The following is a 17,936-nucleotide window of genomic DNA, read 5'->3' on the forward strand; positions in this document are numbered from 1 at the left end:
TTATATGTCGACCACAATTCCAAAAACAAAAAAAAACAAAAAATACTTCATGCTTTTTGCATACTGGTATAGTAGTTGTTTCTTTGGATTTATTTAATAAAAATATAATAAAGCATCTTTTTTTAATGAATTTTACGTGAATAAATAAGTAATTAGACATGTATTTAAATTTTTAAAAACGATGTATTTGAAACAGAGTTTTGTGATGATTTTTATTCGACAAGCATCAAGAGTAGATCATTTCTAATTCATCCAATCAAACAAGACATTTTCGTTGAGAGGTTGTGAAGAAATATCGTGAATTATTTGAGATTTTAAACTCGATTCTTTTTTATGGGTATGTAATGCTAAATACATTATTTTTTTGAAAGCAATGCTAAATACATTCTTGAACAAAGAAGGAAAAGACACGAAACTTTATAGGTGGTATTACATTAGGACAACTGACGACTTGCACTGATGTACTCTAGGGTGTCTACTGCGTAATAAGTAAAGGCTGAAATTATGGAAGGGTAAAAAAAAATTCAGGGGTACAATATAATACTTTTAGAAAGTTGAAGGGCCAAAGGCAGACAAAATTTAGAACCATTTCGACAATTTGGCCTATAATATAAATTTAAATAAGTAAAAGTAACCATTTTGATAATTTACCCCTTAAACGAGTAATAGTTACCGCACACCATGAGCAATTATGAAATGGACCTTTCTTTTAATTGCCCGGTAGCTCAGCTAATGACTAGAAAAAAGACTAGTATCATTTAGCATACACTAAAACATAAACCATATCTACATTCTGTTGAACCAGCACTGTATTGAATTATGAAGATCCCTGAAACACAATAATATGTCCTCCCTCCTTTACCATTAATTTAATGGTTCATTTTACTCACCATTTCATGAACACTTTGAAAGAATTATTATGATTGATAACCACATTGTGAACGAAGTAATTGCTGCAAAAATTTTGATTAGACTTACAAAAAGCCTAGCACAAAAACTCCAGCTCATCTATGGAGTTACTTTTGGAATGAATGCATATATAAGTAGACAAAGATCACGCCCATACTTACAAAACTCATTCAAGTACATGCAACTACCATCTGCTTAAATCTAATGACAAAATCAAACAAGAATTCCTCATCTCTCTGAGTAATCCTGTGTGACAAGAGGAATACCGAGATCCAGAATATTTGATCAGATGTACTTTTGTGTATTCCCCAACGTACGTGTATAAGAATGACACCTCTCAGCCTGCTTCTTGAAATCTGCTTGCAGCCTATTCACTTAAGGAAACAACCTCCTCAACCGCTCAGCAGACTGGGCTGCTCTCTTGTTATTTGGCTCCAGAACTAGAGCATATCTGAAATCTGCAAGTTAGAGAAATATAATGATAGTAATAAGTAAACACATGAGATAAGATGAATGGAAAAAAGCAAGTAAAGAAAGCTTATCTAACAAGTAATAAGATTCACAAAAAACTCCCATGTAATTTATCCCCAGAACCAAGAGAAGAACAACAGCCAGAACCTGAAGTTCTATTGCTTCATGGTCAGAAAGAGGACAAGCTGTTAGCTTAAATGTCAGACTCACCTTCTGTTGCTTCCTTATAATAACCTAGCATTTCCCTTGCAGTGCCTCTCCTTAGATACGCTTTTACATTCTGCAAATTTATGGCAACAAAATACATCACATGCTACTTCAAACATCTATCAGCGGCGTAATTAACACAGTTAAGAACACAGAATGCCAAAAAAAACTAAAGAATCTGTGATCACAACAAGAACATATAAGGACCCAAAAAGGAGAAAGAATTTAAACAAAAAAAATTACAAAAAAGATCTCTGAAAAAGACAAGAACATAAAAGGACCCGAAAAAGAGAGAGAATTTAAAACCAAAAAAAAAAAGAGTTGGAAAGCTCCCAGATTTTAGAGTTACATGGTATTAGTTTTATCTTTATCTTCCACAGACCAAATACTTAAGAGATACAAGCGTTCAAATAAATTTCTTTGGTATTAATTAACAAATGCACGCACAAAGAGACAGAGTAGATTTACCTTCTTATCAAGATCAATGGCATTGGTACAATCTGCCTCCGCTTGGATGAAGCTGTATCAGACGAGAAGTTAAAACTACAAAAAGAGACAGACACAGATGAATATCTGAGCATTCTTTACATAAAGCAATACCTTCCCAATTCCAAATATGCAGCTGCCCGATTACTATAGTATGTTGCATTTTTAGCATTGAGCTTGATAGCTTCTGTGTAGAATACAATTGCCCTTTGCCACTGCCTATCTTTAAATGCTTGGTTACCCTGAAATAAAAATTTCATGTACCCATATCTTACACCCATGTTTCAGTTTTACGAATCTAAGCACAACAAACAGAAATCCACGAAAGCAAGCAGAATACTGCAGGAATCCAGAAAAAATTACTGTTGGCATAATTGCTTGGTCTAATGAGGCATGGCAAGAAATATATAATCAGCAAATTAAGGATCCTGAGAGTGCTACCAATTTATTTCCTTCGCATATTTTATCCGCATTCATGCTTTGAAAATCTTAAAGCGATGCCTGTGGCTTAGTTCTCCAAATTAAACATTAGGGTTGGTGTTAAAACAGCACCCTCTCCAAGGTTCTCTCTTGATTTTCACTGAAAACCTTTTTGTTGCCTCAGCACTTTCAGAAATTTGAATTGTCTACAACAGACACAACAATTAACCGAGTTTTGTGGCAGAAATAACGTGAAATTGGCCTTCAAATAGAAAATGAAGTGGTAAGAATCTTTGGTATACCTTCTCTTTGGCCATCTCAGCTGATGTTTCCTGACTAACAGCATTTTTAGATGATTTTGTCTTTGTAACTATATCAGCCTGCTCCTGTAGGACCCCATACATTGTCTGCACTGTATCCAGCAGGAAGCGATCACCTCCATGCCTGGCTATTAAGGAAATTGAAACTGGACATTTCTCATTAAATCCCAATGGTACTGCAACCTATTAAATCGGAAGGGAAAAAGAGAGTTTGAGGAAACCATGAGCCCACAATCAGCTTAAACACAATTCTCATGCACGGGAGAGAACCTAACCTGACAGCAACCTGACATGCTGACTAAGCTCGTCAGCATAGTAGCACGAATCTGGTAGTCCTCTGATAAAGTTTCCTTTGAACCAAGTTTCGGAGGAGGCTCAGAAGTAGTTGGAATGGCTAAAATACCATCATCCTGTTCAAATCATCCATACAAAGCAAAAGGGCCTAAGTAAATCATCAGCATCCATAAAATCATGCTAAGAAGTATCAAAAGTTAATTTTAGCCAACTGCTTAAAGCGCACTTGTTGGAGTCAGGATGAAAATATTGGTGTTGGACAATAAACGTTAGATGTGGCCACAAGTTGAAAAGCAAGTTCAATAGGTACAAAGTATGTAAGATACAAGCTTATGCAAATCTGTCTTTCAAAAGTGATAATGTCATTATACAGCAAAATTAACCCTTCAAAATGAAACGTGAGTCTCTCTGAATGTAACTGTAAACTTAGAAAAAATGGAGAGAAAAATACTCTTTTTCATCTCATTCTTGGACTACACAATATACAAATATATATACACAAGTGGATACTATAATCATATGATACTATAATCATACTATTACCTAATTAATATATGATACTATAATCACATGATACTATAATCATATGATACTATAATCAATCAAATCTAATCTTTCCTAATATTTACAATATCAAATCTTTCCATAATATCAGATTACATATCTTCAACACTCCCCCTCAAGATGGAGCATAGATATTAATCATGCCCATCTTGCCACAAATGTAATAAATTCTCGGACCATTTAGAGGCTTAGTGAAGATATCAACTAACTGTTCTCCAGTTCTCACATGACTGGTGCAAAAATAATTTTGTATCTTCCCTTAGCCAAACCGTCTTCTCTTCCCCATCAACGGGTGGGTATAGCACTAGATGCTTAATGGCCCAAAGGCCCATGAGGTTTAATGCCAAACCAAAACTCCTCTCAGATTGGGGCGCGGGCTCCTCAAAACTCTCTTGGACTGGTGCACATGGCACTTGGGGTGGTGCCCTTAGCACAATTAAACTCACTTAACTCCACTATATTTATAACCACCAAAATGAGATATTTCTTTATAAAAGTTTTGATGTGGGATACAATGACATACTCAACAAATCTCCACCTTGGCGTGTATCCAACATCGGTAAATAGTAGACAAATATCAAACAAGTTCCACCTTCTCCGTAAAAGTCCCAACGGATCTCAATGAACCACAAAAGTCCCAACGAACCACAACGAGCCACCAACGAACCAAGATGCAAAGGCTCAACAGGTCCCAACGGGTCAAATCCCACAAAAGGTTCAACAGATCCCAACGGGTTAAAAATCACGAACATGGTAATCTTGTCCCACCTTCTTCTCAAAAGTGACTCAATAGGGTCACGACCTAAAAGTGACTCATTAGGGTCACGTCAAAAGACAAACTGATAACAGAGATTCACACAAGAAAAATCCAAAAGTGACTCAATAGGGTCACGACCTAAAAGTGACTCAATAGGGTCACGTCAAAAGACATACTAATAATAGAGCCTGAAGCTCTGATACCAATTTGTTAGGTCTGGCCCCAGGAAATTGGCATCAGAGCTTCAGGTTTTGGGTCATTGTCAAATTTTGGGTTCTTAATAACAATAACAGATTTTGGGTGCTACAGAGAGTGAAGAAAAAAAAATTCGTTGGAGTTCAGTTGGGTATTGAAGAATAGTTATTTGGCCTGTTGGAACTCGTTAAGTGTGTTGAGAAGAAGGTGGAGCAAGATTACTATGTTCATGCTTTTATGGAGAAGGTGGAGCTTGTTTGTTATTCGTCTGTTATTTGCCGATGTTGGATACACGCCAAGGTAGAGATTTGTTGAGTGTGTCTTTGTATCCCACATCGGGAGTTTAACAAAGAAATCTCTCTTCGTGGTAGATATAAATATAGTGGACTTAAGTGAGTTTAAACGTGCTAAGCGTACCAGCCCAAGTGCCATATGTACCAATCCAAGAGAGTTTTTAGGGGGCCCACGCCCCAGTTTAAGAGAGGTTTTGGTTTGGCATCAAACCAAAAGAGTAAGTCATGGGCCTCCATTAAGCATTTAGTGCTATTTAGGCTCTTTTGTGTTTTTAGTTTAGGTGCCTTTTGGACCTGGGAATTATTTTTTAAGGTTTTGTACTCTCTCTTTTGTACTCTCTTTCTGTTATAGTAAATCTGCTACCCCTTCGCCCGTGGACGTAGATCAATTTGACCGAACCACGTAAATTTCTTGTTTCTCTGTTAGTCAATTTCCTGGGGCCAGTTGAAGATATGTAATCTGATATTATGGAAAGATTTGATATTGTAAATATTAGGAGAGATTAGATTTGATTGATTATAGTATCATATGATTATAGTATCATGTGATTATAGTATCATATATTAATTAGGTAATAGTATGATTATAGTATCATATGATTATAGTATCCACTTGTGTATATATATTTGTATATTGTGTAGTCCAAGAATGAGATGAAAAAGAGTATTTTTCTCTCCATTTTTCTAAGTTTACATGGTAATGTTATGATACAGCAAAATTAACCCTTGAAAATGAAAAAAGAGCATCTCTGAATGTAACTACAGGACAAAAGACATCTAAAGAGTCAAATTTGTATTCATCTGTGATCCAAAATACAGAATAAGTTCATGTTAACAACATTATGCAACTCACTGTGTAGATCATCATTACTCGTATTATAAAGAGTCAAATAGCTTGTGAACACTTAGGCACAAATTAGCATTTATCAAATATGAGTACAAATATTTAGCAGCCTATGTTTAAGCACTAAAAAAACTTTCTCTGCTAGAGGTAAAGATCCTTGAAAGTGAAAATTATTAAGTTGCCAAGAAGCATAGTTTGAACAACTGCAAGCTATGTTACTCAGGACTCGGCATCTAAGTCCTACTGACATGGCTGCTCTAATGTAAAATGAAGAGTGGAACACAGGCACGCAGGGCGCCAAAGTGAAGAGTCCAAGTAACATAGACTGCAAGACTTTCCTATATATGAAAATTAATGCACATCAAAGATGAACAAACAACAGAACACGTACAGACACCAAAACCGAGATCTTCTTATCAGGAAAATTTAGACATTAATAAGGACAAATCTTGATAAAACATTGACAAGCACTATAATGTGTTTTAAATGTGAAATGTAATCTGTATCAAGAATGTCAATCAGAAGTAAATCTCAAAAAAAGGAATTACAACAGGGGGAGAATATTCGAAAGGGGCCAGCCAAATAGAACCAGAAAAATAAAAACTTTCCCAAAAGAAGAAGAAAAATATGAAATCAGATGCACCAGGAAAGAAGTCTTACAAGCAATGGATACGTAATTGGAAATCAAGTACTCATGTTGATCTTTAGCAACTCAATCCACTTAAGGTCTATTAAATCAATACCTTCAGAAGGAAATTTAGAGCTGAACGCATTTCATCCCTCACTGCATGGCAGTTTTCAATTTCTGCTTCTGCCATATCCAGGTCTTGTTGCAATTGCACTGAGATAACAGGGTCTAAAGTGGGTTTCACGGATTTGATCCATTCATCGTGATACTGCTTAAATTCATATCTGTGCACATGAAGCACGCATTGCATTAATAAGTTTAATCAAGTACTTCAGCAAACTACAGGATCTTGGAGGTAAAGATCAGCATGTTCAATTTGGTAAATGATACAGCCCAACCAAGGGAATCCATATGGACCAAATTCTTTTAACAAATGAATTGATAAAAGTAAAAATGAAGACGATATCGCTAATTCCTAAAGGGATAATCACGTGTATTAAAAGACAAGCTAATTCCCAAAGGGCTAATCACATGCATAAAAAGACAAAGAAGATGATACACATAGGACGACAATAGTAAAGGGTTGGAAGAAGGGGCAGAAAAAAGCAGCACACACTGGATGTAATTCCTGTGTGCCAAGAAAAAATATAAAGGATGAAGACAACATCTTCAATATCTAACCCTGCTTCATAATTTAGTCATATCATCAAGTTTAGTCTCAACATATGCAACCAATATGATGTTACCCCAAGCATGCATGTGCTCACACACATGCAAGGCCACACACACACACACAGAGAAGGGGTAGAGAAGACTAGCAGCCATAGTTACTAGCATCAGTTTAGCAAGCTCACCGCTTTAGCATCCGCATAATATTTGCTAACAGCCGTATGACAGAGGATTTTACTTCACCATTTGATTTCTCACTCTGAAATGCTTTCAAGCTTGGAACTTTTGAGCTTAAATAGTCACCAAGATTCTCATGTCTTAACACTTGTCCTGAAGGAGAAGCATCTCAGAAACTAGGCAAACTGTAATCAAAGGATCATAATATAACAAGTAGAATAACTCAAACTTACTTCCAAATAACTTCTCAACAGATTTTACCACAGCCTGACTAACTCGATCAGCAGAACTATTCAATAGGTTAAAACAGTCATCAGCTACTACAATACTCCTGGGGCTTCGTGAGACAGTATAAGGAACCTGCAGCAGCACATGTCCCACACGACGTAATATAGTGGGATCTTTAGCAAACCATCCTGCCAAAATGATTCACAAAAGTTAATCAGAAAAGCACACCAAATTTAGCATCAAGCCCAGATTTGTGACACCAACTTCACCCTGTTATTTGTTTAAATCACTGAAACAAAAAATACAAGATCTGGGCCTTCTATAAAGATATGGTCATATTGAAAAACATAAAAGCCAAAGTCATCATGCTGATGCAAACACCAATTAACTATGTGCAACTCCCCCTTTTAAGATAGTAAGATTTTATATCAAAAGCTTGCAAAGACAAAAACAAATGATCACTTACCAACAGCATCAAGGCTTGCTGAAACAGGAAGTACTCCCAGCTGAGAAACAGTCCCATGAGAGGGTCTAAACCCGAATACCCCACAATACCCAGCAGGAACTCTCACACCACCAACTGTATCGATACCTGCACATAGCTAGTTAAGTGTAAATATAAAATACCAAAGAGCAAGTGATTAAGAGACAAAGAAAACAAAGCAACAGATCTGCCAATGGCACCCAGCAAAAGCCACCAAATATGTGGCAGCAGAAGTTTAGAACATGGCACATAGCTACTGCATAATCCCTTGCATGCCAAAGAGGGAAGATTGTGACTTCAAAATCACAAGCAGCTCACCTAAGGAAAAATCAACGAGGTCGGCAGCCACAGCTACAGCAGCTCCACTAGATGATCCTCCTGGAGTTCTTGCAGAAGCGGCAGGATTGGTTGGTGTGTCATAATGCTTATTTTCTCCACTGACACTGCATGATAGCATGCCAGACGAAACCATAAATTAGTTAAAACCTCAACCAGAACCTTCAAGAAACTTTACAAATCCTTGGTGTTGCCCAACTAGCAAGTGATAAACATGCTGCTAATAGGACAGTGATTGCTAATGATAAAACTCATTAATAAGTACACACTGAAAATTATAAGTCATGACAACCACAGATCATCAGCATTCTTAAAAACCAGCCAAATCACCAAGTCAAATTCACAATCTTCAGCACATTTACTAGCCACTAAACCACTTATTCATCGCATGACTTGTGCATCTGAACTGCTGTTCTGTGTATAATATGTCTCCCAATCTCTGGAAAACTTTTAGTCAATCGTGTTTCTAAACTTGAAAGTCCATTGTAATGCTTCACCAAGAATATGACACTTTCTAGTTTAATCTTACTTTTATGCTTTTCCATCAAAGTAACACATTCTTCTTGCGTGCAATCATGTGTACATTCCTACACAATATTTCATGTTATATAGTCCATTTCTGCCAAACATAAATGAAGTGTTCAAAACCGTCACAGCAATTAAATCACATTCCACAGAGATCAAGTACAAACCCAAATGCCATATCATCCACAACAGTTTTCCCTGTACATGAGGCACCTCCTTCAACCAGGGCAGAAACCACTGGAGATGTTTGAGAAGCAGCCTCATGGGTTTTCGCCCAATCCAGATTGCCAAATCCAGTAATAGACCCTTCAACATCAAATCTGCAGTTAAGATTGGAAAACAGCTTAGTGATGAGATGAGAATATAACAAGCTCCAGTTTTCGGATATAACTTTAGGACATTGCCGCAGAGGGGTACAATGGCATAAACTTCAGTACATGCAAATCATCATAAACATCCAACAATAAACCTTGAAAAAACAAACAATTAGAAACAAGAAGCATATCACTTTACTCAGTAAAGCCTTTTTTCAACTAATTGTAGCTCACCGCACTCCACAATAATCCAATTACTCCATATTCTTTTCCGCTTGCAATCATTATACTATAAATGATTAAAAACTTAAATTACAGCATCAAAGAATGCAACGGAAGTGAACACAATGCAGTAAAACTCAAAATTTACTTAAATACTACATTAATTCCAATCTCACCGAACCACAAGAGTTTCAAACACAATACCAAAACCAGAAGATTGAAGATAAGCATAAGAGAGACAAACTGAAAGCCAATTCACCAATATCCCTCTTGTTGAACAATCAGGTTGAATCAAGAGTCAAATTTTTCCCAGTAAAAATCTTTAATATTTGTCAGCTTTAACAGTCGAAGAGGCAAGAAATACAAAAAGAAAAGAACAATCATTAGAAGGGAGTCACGGCAAGCTAGTAAATTGAGAAGCTTACACGTCAGAGACGGCAAAAGTTAGGCCCGTTAGAGGGTGAGGGGCCTTGGGAGGCGGCGGAGGAGGGGGCGGCAATAGCTGAAGCCGTTCCACAAACGCCCCAAAATCAGCTTTCACCGCTTTCTTCAACTTCCTGGTCATTATTAGAATCCCAGCTAATCCTAAACCCAATAACACCCACAAATTTGCTTGTGGGGAACCCATTTAAACAAACAAAAAGAAGCCCGGATAACAATTTATACTGTTATGCTTTCCGTTCACAATAATAGTTCACTTTTAAGGTGATGATACTAATCGATAGGTTGCAAGAGAGTTGACAAAATTTGGACGCTTAGGAACCCTTTTGATTATATTGAAGATTTGTAATCGCTAATAACGTAGTAAAGATTACTTCTTTTTCTTCTTTTTTTTGGCTATTTTTTTCCCATTGGGGGGTGGGGGGAGTGGAAACCTAGATTGCTTCTTCTCTTTTGGGTTTTGGAGGTTTTGGTGAAGAGGATAGAAGATAGAACAGTAGGGGTTGAAGGAGTAAACCTAGAAATGCTAGTGGCACAGCTGGGGAAGGAGAAGATATCCAAGTGTTCAATGAAATCTTCCACTATATAACCACCTGAGTACTTTTAAAAAATTTCAAATGTACCCCAATGTAGAAATAAAAACAAGCATGTTCAATTATAGAAATAAGTAATTAAACTTGGTAAATACTTTTTCTATGTTTTGATGAACTTGGAAGAAAAAGTGAAATTACAAGGGGAAATTGGTGCAGAACATATAGAATTTTTTGATAATAATGAGTTCAGATTAAATGAATTGCCAGGATATATTTTAATGTATCAGTGGCCCTTTTTTTTTTCAAGTCTTTATTTGATGGAAAGAGACACTTTTTTAATGATGTGAATTCCCTTGCCATTGGACTATTACTCTCGGATTTCGTGTTTTGGTTCCATTTGGGGGGCGTGCAAAGTAGAGAAGTATTTAAAGAAAAAGTTACTAGAGCAGCTAATGAGGTCCTTTTTTCATTTTTTTTTTATTTGAGTAAAAGGTCTTGGATTAAGATCTTCTATTTACAATTCTTCTCATTTTACCATCCAATCCAACTCTCCTATTTGAATAGGAGATTATTTGAAATAATTTTTTGAAAAAAATATTATGATACTTTTTTAATGTGATTGAAAAATATACTGATGAGGCAAACAAATCAATATATATAAATAAATTACAAATAATGTGCAATCCAAACAAAATAGTTACTCAAGAAGATTATAGGTAAAATTCTTTTGTAATAACGAGAGAAAAATGATATTAACATTTTTAAAAGAGCCTCTAACACTCTATCCTTCCCATCCCAACGAGATGTTCAATATTGTAGTTATTTTCGTTTAGGCAATTTTGTCTAAGCTATTTAATCCAACTAAAGCCCCCTACTTAATACTAGTACATATTATATCAATTTCCCTTTTTGTCGAGCTTGGATTTGATACCGCAAAGTGCTGCTATTGTGCATTGGCTATTGAAGTCTATGGCTCCATTTGGATTGAAAAATTTAACAAAGAATTTGAAGTTCATTTTAGACCAATCTAATTATTTGGATTTCTTAATAGATTTTTGGGTTTGCAACACATCAACTATTAAAATATATTTTAATTACTAAAATAATTAATAACTTATAAATTTAAATACCTCATAAATAGAGCTGGCAATTTGTCCCAAGTCCCAATGGGCTACCCATGCCCAAAGGAACTTTGGGCGGGATGGGTATTATAATTTGGTATTGGGTTTAAGTTGGGACACATCCCAACTATACCCATTAATGAATGGGAAAGGATGGGAAATACTTGGGTACCCATTGGGCTCAAATGGCAAGGGCTCCGTTTGGATTAGCTGTTTTTGGTAGGTGTTTTTGAAATATTTTATTGTAGCAGTGTATATGAAAAATTTTTACTATAAATTTTTTTTGAAATATTTGATATATTAATATGGATGGGATGTTTCTTGAGTTATTGTATATTACTGTAACATTGTATTTGAAAAACTTATTTTTTGAAAAAAAAAGTCAATCCAAACGGAATCTTAGATTCAAAAATTATCTTTAACAATTTTTATAGTCATACCAGCGAATATAATCTAGTAGTCTTCCTAGTCATTATCCACAAGAATTTCCAGCATTTCAGTTAGTTTAGACCTGTCATCCTTGGACAATGATAAGGATAAATATTCAACATCCTAAGAACCTTGGTCATCTTGATATATGTTGGAATATGGCTGTATATCTATCTTTTCCTTTATTTGTTAATCCAATTTTTGGTGGGAATCTTGAGTATAAAGCACTTGCATGTTTATTTAATAAAACTAAAAGAAATTTAATAAATCAAAAATATTAAAATTATATAAAAATAAAAAATGAATTAAAGGAAAAAAAATATGTAGAAAATGGATTTGGGTATTGGGCGGGATCAATCTAAACCCATCCCAAAATGATCCCGCCCAAGTTAGTCCCAAAACACATATGGGTAAGGTTGGGCCCAAACCCATATGACTCGGTTCCATCTCAAACCCAAGCAAATCCCGCCCATCCCGCCCATTTTGCCACCTCTACTCATAAATAATAATGTAAATAACAAAAGAAATTTGAAAGGATTTCAAGTCTTTCGTCAAATCCCTCCGTCCCAAATCCCAATAAAACCTCGAATTTCGCGATGAGACTCCGTTAGTTACATTTGTTTGACCCACATTCGTACTACCTAGTTCTCAGATTATGAGAGATGTTGTGGTTGATTTTTTATTCTTTTTTTTTTAAATTTTAGTCCTTCCTTGAACTGCCTTTCTGTTCCTCCTTTACCAAAACGCGTCTGGTAAATCTATCTTCAATAGCATATAACAGTTTCGGGAAACACAAACTTAATCCATTCATCGGTCTGTCTTAATATATACTCCCTCCCTTTTTTTATAACTGACGTTTAAGAAATTTGCTCTTAAGTACTTTTATCTGTCGTTTTATTATCCCCATGCAACATTAATTATTTTTTCACAATTTTACCCTTTTATCTCTCTTTTCATAATTGGTGGGAGTTAGTTTGCATTGCTTTTGACCTAGTAAAATAGCACCATTTAATAATCTAGTGAGAGAAAACATGGGTGAATTGGACAATTAATGAGGGTACAAAAGGAAAGTAGTGTATAGATTTAAACAATGAAAAACTTTTCTTAATTGGTGTGCAAAACCTTAAACGTCAGTTATAAAAAAAGGGAGGGAGTAATAAGAAGAGCAATTAATAGCATAACTAATATATTGGAGTTCACACCAAGAAGACATTAACAAAATACTTTTAGTTGGCGATCCAATGCAAACAGGTGCTCGGTATCAGACGTAACCACTTTAAACCAATAAAACTAACCAATCTGTTTTTCCATGGCAATGCGTGAAGATATTCACCTTTATCTTTTGAACTCAGCCTTCAATTCTTGTAATGAACACTGCAGTCGCTTATCCGACAGAATATCAATAGAGCCTATACTGAAACATAAGCAAAAAACTTCTTATTTACACGTGTCCTCAGCGTATTTACCCATCTCCTTCAAATAGAAAGGAAAATGACAAAAACAAAAAAACCTTCAAATGTAAGAACCACCATCCTCATCATCACAAGCAAAAAGTTCCTCAAGCTGTTCATCAGTCCACTGCGGTAGGGTTGCTGAAGTTACTGGTTGCCTTTGCTTCTGCACTGTGTTGTCTTCTTGAATTTCTTGGACAACATGGTTCGTCATCAAGCTTTTCGCAACATCGTCATTATGTAGCCTCTCGTTTATATCAGCAACTTTCAGCCCTCTCTCATTATCAAGTGAAACCACTTCCTCATTGTACCCAGTTCTCTTGCTTGCCGCTTCCTCAGACAACCCTTGTGCAGCGTCTTGCCTTAGACTTGATGGTTCTTTGTCTACAAGTTTAGCTTTTAAGCCCAATCTGCTGCTGCATGTCAAACTCTGGTTAAGTAAAATTCTACTCTCTATTTGATCATTGATGTGCAAACTCCCACTTGCATCAATGTTATGTTGCATCCTATCAGTCATCTCCCCTGAGGCTCCATTTTCTGGAGTTGACCTCTTCTCAGGTGATCCAGCTATTCCAAAGCACAAATAATCAAAAGATATAATGGGAAAAAGCAAGTAATCAACGATAATAAAACCATCAGACTAAGTTCATTCCAACAAACACAAGACCCTTCAGGGGCCGCAAGTAAATACACTGCCTTACCACCACCAGGCGCAACATGTTTGACAGAATAGGCTAGAGAGCTTTTCTCTGTCGGAGGGCCATTATCCTTGTTAACGACCTGTAAATGAAAACCTTTTCAACAAAGTAAACAAAGAAGCAGCTGGAAGCACTCATAAGTGCACAAAATAGAGTATGTTGAACGAAAGGCAATTACATCCCCTTTCCAATCCCAGCAGAAAAGGAAAATTTTTAAGGTTCTGTCTCTCAAGTAGGAAGAAGTTAAACAACAATGGGCCCACTCAAGCACATTAGCATGTTAAAGCATCAGTAACAGAATTCCTTGTACATCTACGAGGTCAACTGTTTGTAAGCCATAGAGGTGGTCATTACCAACTCAGGCCCCTACAGTGGAGCAAAATAGATAGTTTGGACATGAAGGTTTTCTGTTGACAAAAATGAATTCTGTTAAAACCAGTTAATCATGCAATTGACAATTGAACTTAAAAACACTGCATTATTCTCCTATGGAATGAAAGATGAAGACCAATCATACCTCATAATTTCAAGAGACAAACCAGGTTATGTGCCACAAACTAAAACGAAGAACGCAAATCGGTGACTACATGAAACAACTGGATGCCAAACTAACTTAGCTCATTTATTTTACGTACTCCAGATATCCAAAACATGTATAAAGAACCCTTACTTCCTCGTATAACAATAACCAAATCAATTTTAAAAGAAAAAGTCATCAAAAGCATCACCAGTTAAGCATGCATAAAGAAAGCCATGATTTCAAGATTATTCAAGAGGGAAACAGACGATGCATATAACTGCAAGAATTGCGCACCTTTACTACATATATAATGCTTAAATTATCACTGATTTGAAATAAGGATGCGGGTTGGCATAGGAATGAATGCACACCTTTACCAGATTCCTTGGCATTATATTGAGATAATGCATCAGCTTTGAAGAGGAAAATATGGAAACCTGAAAATGTTTGAATTTGAAACCTTAAAGAGACATTTCACTACAAAATTACTTATCCATTGGGACAATCTTCTACTTTACCGAAAGAGTAGCACACAACCTTCTGAAGTATCAACACTGATCCATTAACAAAATCCTTTGCGAAGTGGCTCTCACTTAAGACTTTCTGATGAACAGAAGCACAAATTGTACCTGTTGGATCCTAAACTTGAAACAAATACATTAGTAAAACTACATATCCCAATTGTATTACAAGCTTCTTATCAAATCCATACCTTCAGAGTGACCATTAAACCGCCAAGACTACTTTGTGTGCAGGACTTGATGACTGCCACAACCTAATTACACATAAATAGTAAGCCCAATAAAAATTTGCCTCATTTGGCAAAAGGGTATACTGACAAGCACAATAATACAACACAGGCATCGGGTTAATGATACAACACTGGGATTGGCAATCAACAAGCAGAAGTGTAAATTATTGATCCTCCCCTAAATCAACCGCCAATCCACCTTTTCCCCATCTATCCTCCTCTTTTGCTAGCCATTTCTTTGTTCAGGTTCCAACTACAGGAGTATTCTTGTTTTGCCAAATTCTGACCAGTTTATCATTTGATCACGACAGTGCATTACACTCTAGCATGTACATTCATGATTCAATACATTTCTTTACAATATCTTTTTTTTTTCTTTCAAATTTTTGTATAACTTCCCATTATTATGGAAGCCGATAATAGTAAAGTACCTGATCAACCTTGCCATTATTTGCACATTGATGGATAGAATTCAAGGGTACACTAGGTACAACACCATCCACTGTGCCTATACACAGAATTTCCCAATTAATTACACCAGCCAGTACTTAGCCACTTACTAATTAAGAATAAATAAATCACAAGAATTAAAGGATTATACCGATGAATTGAAGGGCTGACAGCCAAGGATCGCTGCTGAAATCGTCGTCGAATTCGGGAGCATTTTCGACGGCTCTCCTTATATACTCCTGAGTAGGGATTGGATTAGAGTCACTGGTTTGAGAAGAGAACAAATGTTCTTTCTCTCTATCACGATTTTTCTGAAGCATCGCTGATTGTACAGCTCCGGCTGGTCCAGGAATGATGCGTCGTCGTTGAGGGGAAATAGGGCGAGAGAATTGTTGTCGTTGCTGTTCTTGGTGCTGCTGTTGTTCTGTTTCTTCTTCGATTACTAGGGTTTGGGGACGGTTAGAGCAGGGTCGGAGGGTTGGTTGGGATAGCGAGGTGGAGGTTGTGGTTGCGGCGGCAGAAATGGAGGTCTGGCGGTGGTGGCGCTTGCAAGGGCGGAGGAGGGAGGGGATGTCGGAATCGTCCAAGTCAAGCGCTTCTTCCCATGGCTCCATTCGGTTAGTTGGGTGGTTTCTTGGGGGGATTTTGTATTTTTTGGAGGGAAAAATACAGGTAAAGATTGGAGACTTTTTCGGTTGCAGACTACAACGGAGAATGGGTCTTGGCCCAATTGTTCTACAAAAAAATTTTGAGAGGAAAAGCCCATCTTTCATTTATGTGTTTAACACCCATTGGAAACAAATCACGCTCATTGACAAATTGGACAAGAATACAAAAGAAAAAAGTAATTATCATCTGCGAATTAGCGTTTAGTTTTTGCATGTATGACCATGTATCTAATCCTTAGAACTATTTGATGCGACTCCTGTTTTATGCTTATTGTCTAAAGTGAATGTAACAAAACATATTCTATTGTTTTGCTTTTTGTTTACCCTTAAAAAAAGTGAAATGATAAAGATCACAACAACTTGGGTAATGCACATAAGAATTTTACTACTTTTTTTTTTTTGGAGGTCTAGATATAAATGAATCAATTTACGTAGGTGATGAATATTGGTACGATACATGAACTACTTTTTTGGCTCGTTTCACTTTTCTTTTTTATCTTGCCCAAAATGGCTTTGTTGCTTAAATTTTGCTATTTGTGTTTGTTTATTAGAAAATTAATCAAAATGGGAAACAAATTGCATCTAATGTTTCCTTCTCCGTCGCTAGATTTTCCAACCAATTAGTCAGCTGGCAAACAATCACAAGGATCGAGAAAAAATATCAACATAAATATAAATGAACACATCTGATGTAGATGTCTTCGGTTCAAATCCTCCTTTTCCCTTTCGATTTCTTAAAAGTTATCTCTCTCCTATTGAAAAAAAAAATAAAAACTATCTGAAGTGTTGAGCAGCTTAATAAATTTGGCTAACAACTTCAAAAAATTAGGGTTTTGCGAGAGTAAAAATGGAAGTCAAAAAAGTGACAAAAAAAATTTTACGTCAAAATTCAAGACTTCCACTTTATATACTAGAGTTAAAGGCGTACGCGATATGTGTGCATTTTAGAAATGCTCTTTCACGAATTAATTTCAAATAAAATTTTCATTACTAAAAGCACTTTAATCTTGAGTTTAATATTTATAATGCTTAAAAGCAGTTATTATTTTGGCAATAAGTGATTTTTATGAGGGTAAATTTAAAAGTACATAAAGTGACTAAAAATAATTACTCCAAACCTCCATCTCGCCCTTTATATATAATAAATTACCTATTACCTAATCAAAAATATTAATTACTGCAAATATATTTAGTAAAGCTGAAAATAGACACAATCAAATGTGCACATATATTTTTCGTGCTTGAAAGCTGAGATAGAGTATGTTCTTTGTGAATCAAAAGGCCAAGCATAAATTAGGGGAAAAAATCATCAAATTTTTGGCCATGTGCCGTTGAACTGCTATTCTTGTTTGTCTGAGGCAAAAAGGAAAGGAGCGGAAAACATAGGCCGAGAGAGAGAGAGAGAGAGAGGAGAAGAATGGTAGACAGACAGTCAAAAACAATTGTCAACCGTTCGCTACGGTTTTTTTTTTTAGGCAATTGTTTATGAAGGTTCATGACTAAGATTCGGCCACAAAAAAAAATTCAGATT

General features: G+C 36.1%; 2 protein-coding genes across 3 annotated transcripts; both read right to left on the reverse strand.

Annotated features, from left to right (window-relative positions):
• Nucleotides 1-892: 892 nt before the first annotated feature.
• On the reverse strand, nucleotides 893-10,367 carry LOC113742100 (translocon at the outer membrane of chloroplasts 64). The gene is made up of 13 exons (XM_027269804.2): nucleotides 9,769-10,367; nucleotides 8,975-9,127; nucleotides 8,265-8,389; nucleotides 7,929-8,054; nucleotides 7,468-7,650; nucleotides 7,243-7,387; nucleotides 6,504-6,672; nucleotides 3,089-3,223; nucleotides 2,796-2,996; nucleotides 2,188-2,315; nucleotides 2,056-2,107; nucleotides 1,591-1,660; nucleotides 893-1,367 (listed from the first exon to the last, which is right to left on the reverse strand). Exons 1-13 carry the CDS (start codon nucleotides 9,969-9,971, stop codon nucleotides 1,285-1,287), a joined length of 1,773 nt encoding a protein of 590 aa, XP_027125605.1. The 5' UTR covers nucleotides 9,972-10,367; the 3' UTR covers nucleotides 893-1,284.
• A 2,816-nt stretch (nucleotides 10,368-13,183) lies between these two features.
• LOC113741948 (uncharacterized) lies at nucleotides 13,184-16,425 on the reverse strand. Of its 2 annotated transcripts, XM_027269622.2 has the most exons (8): nucleotides 15,889-16,425; nucleotides 15,719-15,795; nucleotides 15,249-15,311; nucleotides 15,074-15,175; nucleotides 14,908-14,973; nucleotides 14,020-14,098; nucleotides 13,378-13,885; nucleotides 13,184-13,281 (listed from the first exon to the last, which is right to left on the reverse strand). In XM_027269622.2, exons 1-7 carry the CDS (start codon nucleotides 16,349-16,351, stop codon nucleotides 13,380-13,382), a joined length of 1,356 nt encoding a protein of 451 aa, XP_027125423.1. In that variant the 5' UTR covers nucleotides 16,352-16,425; the 3' UTR covers nucleotides 13,184-13,281; nucleotides 13,378-13,379. The 2 variants fall into 2 exon arrangements, with proteins under 2 accessions (XP_027125423.1, XP_027125422.1); XM_027269621.2 differs by having other exon boundaries at nucleotides 13,184-13,885.
• Nucleotides 16,426-17,936: the final 1,511 nt, after the last annotated feature.

The sequence above is a fragment of the Coffea arabica genome, chromosome 4e (assembly GCF_036785885.1).
Source record: "Coffea arabica cultivar ET-39 chromosome 4e, Coffea Arabica ET-39 HiFi, whole genome shotgun sequence".
Classification (NCBI taxonomy): domain Eukaryota; kingdom Viridiplantae; phylum Streptophyta; class Magnoliopsida; order Gentianales; family Rubiaceae; genus Coffea; species Coffea arabica.